At 51.7% G+C, this 6002-nt stretch overlaps 1 protein-coding gene across 2 annotated transcripts; it reads right to left on the minus strand.

The window, feature by feature from the left end:
• Window positions 1-635: 635 nt before the first annotated feature.
• LOC101169834 (lanosterol 14-alpha demethylase) lies at window positions 636-4248 on the minus strand. Of its 2 annotated transcripts, none has more exons than XM_011493991.2 (10): window positions 4007-4248; window positions 3694-3876; window positions 3444-3620; window positions 3240-3366; window positions 2992-3166; window positions 2805-2924; window positions 2536-2731; window positions 1318-1413; window positions 1080-1248; window positions 636-1000 (listed from the first exon to the last, which is right to left on the minus strand). In XM_011493991.2, the coding sequence occupies exons 1-10, from the start codon at window positions 4157-4159 to the stop codon at window positions 822-824; spliced, it is 1575 nt and encodes a 524-aa protein (XP_011492293.1). In that variant the 5' UTR covers window positions 4160-4248; the 3' UTR covers window positions 636-821. The 2 variants fall into 2 exon arrangements, with proteins under 2 accessions (XP_011492293.1, XP_004085654.1); XM_004085606.4 differs by having other exon boundaries at window positions 3694-3792; window positions 4007-4218.
• Window positions 4249-6002: the final 1754 nt, after the last annotated feature.

Consider the following 6002-nt stretch of genomic DNA (forward strand, 5'->3'; position numbering starts at 1 on the left):
GGTGTCAGACCGTGGAACAAGAGAACAAAACAATGAGTCTGTCTGCCATCACTACATCTCCCATGATGCATTGGGTTGACGTGACAGCGTCTCAGCGCACAATGAGTCTTCCTTTTGACGTCTTGAAACCACAACAAACACACACAGTTTTTAAATCTTCTAACTTAACTTTTATTCCATCTTTTAGAAAAAACAGCTGCAGCTTCCAGCTTTTTCTGCCACATTTATCACTAAAATGCTCGTTAGATCATGGAGGGACTGTAGATCAATACAGACTATAGAGTTTCTGCTTTGTTAAATCTTTGGATGCTTTTTTTTGTCAAGGTTAAAGTGTGCCGCGGCTCAGGAAAGATGACCCAACTCCCAACGTCAAAGTGCCTTGGATAGCTCAAGGGTTCCATGTGGTTGTAGAGTTCCAGTTCTGGTCTATCGCCTGTCCGTCCTGGGGGGGGGGGAGCCCTCCTTCATGTGGACACCCCTGAGGTTTCTGCTTTCTTTTAGGAGTTTTTCCTCTCAGAGGAGGGTGCTGGTTTGGTGATCAGCTGTTGTGTTCGTTACGCTCACCGGCATCAAGGCCGTTGAGACGACGGCTGTAAATGTCAGGCTGTAGAAACAAACATGGAGTCTCTCAAAGATCCACTTAAATATCAAAATTCCTTTAATTTTCTCCAGACACAAACATCTCAAACGTCTCTTTTCATTCGTGGATCTTCTGAACCAGAACCACCATCAGTGCAGGTTCAGAATTCCTCTTTGTCATCAGAAGCTCCGTTCACAGCAGGAGCTTCTGGCAGACCAGGCTCCTCCCCCTCAGGCCGTCCTCACGGCGTCCTGCGCCTGTATCTGATGACGGGGTTGTGCGGCGTGTGGATCATGGTGCTGTAGTTGATGGAGGGGAAGTACCCGTCCACCAGCTCGAAGCGGTACGTCCGCAGCAACGTGGACCAGATGGTTTTGATCTGGACGTAGGCAAAGTTCTCTCCGATGCAGCGATGGCGGCCTGCGGGTGGAAAACGGCGAGCTGCAGCATCAAACACGATCAGACAACGTTCTCACAGACACAACAGAACTTCAGGTACCAGCTCCGAACGGCACGTAGGCAAACTTCTCCCCGGCGGCGGGGTTGTCATGGAGGTACCGGTCGGGGTCGAACTCCATCCTCTTGGCCCAGGCGTCCCGCAGCCGGTGGTTGACGGTCGGCGAGACGCAGACCTGGTGTCCCACGGGGATGGTGAATCCCGCCGCCGTCTGAGCAGAGGGACACGGTCAGACTCCGCCCCGCTGCCCGCCAGCGGGAGGAACATCAGAGAAAGTCACCTGAGGTGTGCGAGCCATTCTCATCATGGTCATGATAGGGGGGCGGAGCCTCAGCGTCTCCTTCAGGCAGCGCTCCAGAAGGCTGAGGTCCTTCAGCTGAGGATGAAAACAGATCTTTAAGCACCGGAAGACAACGCATTAAGGTCAAACGCCGTTCTGCTGTGGAGGAGGGAACAGGAACATTCAGACACGACGGACGGCAGAACCGCTAAGGACGAACGATGCGACGGCGCCGAACGAGACCGAAGCGTCAGCGTCTGAGGAAACGGCGCCGAATGTCATTTCAGAGAGCATTTCCAGTTTCTCTTCCATGTTACTGAGGATGTTGCTGTTCAGGGTTTGTTTGTTGTTGTTTGTGTTTATTGTTTGTGTTTATTGTCAGATTCTCTGGAATAAACATCTTTACAGTGTTTTACTGCAGCTGCTGTTGGAGTTTAGTCTTGAAAACATGAAAACTTTTCCTGCAAATGAACTTTGATGGATTTGATGATAATTGGTTTCTGCATTGATCCTTCACTCAAAGATTTGGCTCTGAACTTTGAACAGATCAATAAGTTGTTGTTGTAACCCTTGTGCTATCCCAGACACTTTAACATTGGGAGTGGGGTCATCTAGACCCATTAGACCCACTGTCTAGTGGGTCATCTAGACCCACAGTGGGTCTAGATGACCCACTGGACAGTGCTCTGAACCTTTTTTCTTCAATGATTTGTGATCTTCACTGGTGTCCATGGATTACATGAAATCTTTCCACCTTTATCCACCTTTGTCATGGTGGGGGGGACACGTCAATGGAAGGGGGGGGGTCATGCACAAGGGCTAAAGAAAAGCCTCAGTGATGAAATGACTGCAAACTAAAAGAGACCACAAACAACTTTAGAAGTTTTGTTCTGGAGAATCTTTGACAGAAACTAATAAATGGTCCAAAACTCATGTTTTCTAACTTTTGTTCCTGTCAGAGGAACAAACATGTTTAACTTCCTGTCGGACGCTCATCTCTCTGCTGCCACCTAGTGGCTGCAGTTCCACACTGCCTCCAGGTAAAATGATTCTCTAAACATTCAGGGGAAATGCTGAATTCTGGTGTTTTCCTCTAAAATGGGAACATTTAAAGTCTTTCAGCTGGAACTCTTGTCACGTCTGTGAATCTTTGACTTGATATGTTTTTCTGGATGCCTAAACTTTGGCTGAAGCCTCCGTGCTGCGGCGGGTTCTGACCTGGTCCAGGTCCAGCGGCGGCAGGTCTTCCCCGCAGACGGCCTTCTGCTCGGCGTAGCAGCGCTCCTGCAGCGCTCCGTCTTTGGCCAGGAAGAAGCCCAGCCAGGCGCTGGTGGTGGAGGACGTGTGCTGCCCGGCCAGCAGGAGGCCGATCAGCATCCCAGCGATCTCCTCATCGTCCAGGGGCCGGCCGTCTCTGCGGGAGAGAAGGAGGAGGTTCAGTAGGAGGTCCGAGGAGGCGTCGCCGCCCTCCGGTGGCAGACTCCTACTTGTATGTGGCGTCGATGAGGGTCTGCAGGAAGTCGTCGACTCTCTCTCCAGACCTCCGGCGTTTCTGGATCACCTTGAAGAAGATGCTCTTGATCTCCCGGTGAGCTCTGTCTCTCCTCCTGAAAGGGAGGGGGAGGAGTCAGGGTCACGGTCGGCGCCGCCCCCGGGTGAGGAGCGCAGACGGACCTGAAGCTGGGCAGAGGCAGCCAGCTGGGCAGCAGCCAGGCGGCGTGGCTGAAGCCTCCGTCCAGGTCGGCGTACAGGCGCGCCACGCGCTCGTCCAGCATCCCGCGGATCTCCTTCCCGTGGAGGCAGCTGCTGGCGGTGAGGATGATGAGCTCGGACAGCGCCTCGAACAGGTCTGCACACGACCACGGACACGTTAGGCGCCACCCAGCAAACCTCTGACGCCTGCAGACGCCGGGCGCTCTTACTCCTCTCCCCGCCGTCCCCCCAGCGCCTGAAGTACTCCACCGTCTCCGCCTCGATCAGCCTCACGTGCTCCCGGAAGCGAGCCACGTTCAGCCCGGTCTTGAACATTTTCTTCTGTTCCAGGAAGATCTGCAACAGAGGAGAGAGGAGGTGATCCCGGGCTCCTCCAGCAGGGGAGGGGCAGGAGGCTCCTGCAGGGGTCTCACCGGGTTGGGGACGTCGTAGGCCACTCCTTTTCCAAACACGGGCGTGGTCAGCTTGGAGTAGACGTCTTCGGCGTTCAGCTCCTCGTTCTTGCTGTTGAACATGAGCGCGGCGGCGTCGCTGCCCAGCAGGTAGGTGAAGGTCTTCCCCACCATGGTGAAGCTGAACACGGGGCCGTACTGCAGGGGGGGTCAGAGGAGGTGTGGTGCGTTCATGGACTCCTCCTTAGATCCGGACAGACCAACAACTTACTTTGTCGTAGGCGTTCTCCAGAAACTCGATGGGACTTTTCCCAAAAGCCACAGCGTGACCCAGGAAGGGGATGCTGGAGGGGATGTGAGGAGGGAACTTCTGCAGGAGCACAGAGACGGAGGAGTGAGGAGAACCTGAGGAGAACCTGAGGAGAACCCGATTCTGAGGAGAACCACAGAATTTCTGGGGAAAACCAGAGAGATTCTAAGGAGAATCTAAGGAGAACCGGAGTTTGAGGAGAACCTGAGAGATTCTGAGGAGAACTTAGATTCTTCTGAGGAGAACCCAGGTTCTCCCGCAGAACCGGACTCACCCCGGGCTGCTCCGCTCCGTTCCTCAGCAGAACCTTGGAGGCGTAGGCCACAGTCAGGGTCACGAAGGTGGCCGCCAGCAGCACGGAGGTCGGGTTCTGGTTCACCGTCTCCTCCAGAACCTTCACTCCCATCTGGTAGAGATGCACCGACATCTTCCCGGACAGAACCCGCGCTGCGGAGCGGGCCGACAGAACTTTATATAGGAGCGCGGCTCCGCTGGGTCCGGACCGGCTCGCTGCAGCGCTCTCCACCTGTAGCGCGGAGGTCCCGCCCCCGCCTGACCGCAGCTCTCCTCCGGTTGGCTGACGGGAACATGTCAGTCACGCAGCGGCGGCTATGATTGGCGGCCGCTGCCTGAAGTGATCTCGCGCTATGTGACGTCACGCAGAGAGGACGCGCGAGCGTCGCAGCAGAGAGGATTCTGTTTAGCAGACTTTTCTATGAAGACATCATTTTTGGGGTTATTTCAGAAAACAAAAACACAGAATTTACTGTTTAACCCTTCTGCTATCCTATGACCCCCCCCCCCTTCCATTGAGGTGTTCTCCCCACCATGACAAAGGTGGATAAAGGTGGAAAGATTTCATTCAATTCAATTCAATTCAATTCAATTTTATTTGTATAGCCCAAAATCACAACAACAGTCGTCTCGATGGGCTTCATGTAATCCATGGACACCAGTGAAGATCACAAATCATTGAAGAGAAAAGGTTCAGAGCTCTGTCTGGTGGGTCTAGATGACCCAACTCTCTAGTGGTTCTAGATGACCCTGCTCCACAAGGGTTAAATGACATTTCTTTTACCTTATTGGTTAAAAAGTATTTTGTTGGTAGATTCCAGATATTCTTCCATTCTAAATGGTAAACTAAATTATTCCAAAAAGGAACTACGTAGGGAATGGAAACAACATCCTTCTGAAAGACTGAGCGTTTACGGCGATTCTGCTGGGAAACCAGACTTCCAGAACAAGTCATAGAATTTGTGAAGTCACAAAGTCTTGACCCAGGTTCTGAGGTTCTGAGGTTCAGGAAACAAAGGACCCGATAAACTGCAGATTGATACAAACATTTGAATAATTAGAATAGAATAATAATAATAACTTTTTGAAAGGAACAGGCTTAGATTATTAAACCTTGACATTTAAAAAAGTTCTATTTTCCTCTAAAGATCATCATTTCATTATTAGAATGCATCAATCATAAACATTTATTGATTATGATCAGTAATTCTGGTCCTGGCATAGAGCCCTGAGGGACACCGTAGTGCTGAAGCTTCTGGTTTTGGACCTTTTTACTCGGTTCTGCTTCTCGTCTTTGAGTCCTCTTGCATGTCTTGGTTTGATTGGTTGAAGGTTCCCGTCTGTCGTTTCTAATGTCTGTCGTTTCTTCATCGCTGACATTCATTACTTTGAGGACTGAAGTCAAACTGTCTGTCAATCATTATTCAATACTCGTCTGTTTGGGATGGAGTTTGAACCCTTATCGTAGTGCCTCAGAATACAAGTTGCCTACAGTCCAAGCCAGAACCAGATCAGACAAGCCTGAACCTGGAGGTGCAGCTATGCAGCACACCTGTCCAGAGGGGGGGGGGTAGTCCTCCACACAGCGGCGCTGGTTGCATTCTGAAGACGCTGCTCTGTTCGGGTCGAGCCGGGCACAGCAGCTCGGGGTCCGAGTCGGTCCGGTTCTGTGGTTGGTCCTTGAGTCTCTGAGGGGAACCTTTGTGGACTGGATTGGTGAATTTGGGATGGGGGGGGGGGACCTTTGATCTGCAGCAGAGTTCCTGTTTCTAAAATCCTGACGGACTTCCTTCTGACCCGATTCTCCAGCTGGTCTGAACTCTTTAGTCAGGAGGAACTTCAGCTCAGACATCAAGTTCAGACCAAACAAAGATTTGGCTTCTTTTATGGGAATTAACGTTGCAGTTTATCAGATATTTTGAACCTTTAGATCAGGAGTGTGCCCCCCCCCATCTGACCCATGATGCCTCTTGGAG

Source organism: Oryzias latipes, chromosome 11, assembly GCF_002234675.1.
Source record: "Oryzias latipes chromosome 11, ASM223467v1".
NCBI lineage: Eukaryota > Metazoa > Chordata > Actinopteri > Beloniformes > Adrianichthyidae > Oryzias > Oryzias latipes.

Coding starts and splice junctions, on each gene's coding strand:
- LOC101169834 (XM_011493991.2), bottom strand. CDS start 4,159: ATGTCGGTGCATCTCTACCAGATGGGAGTGAAGGTTCTGGAGGAGACG. Junction 2,925..2,991: donor CTGCCTCTGCCCAGCTTCAG/GTCCGTCTGCGC, acceptor CCTCCCTTTCAG/GAGGAGAGACAGAGCTCACC. Junction 1,249..1,317: donor GAATGGCTCGCACACCTCAG/GTGACTTTCTCT, acceptor CCCTCTGCTCAG/ACGGCGGCGGGATTCACCAT.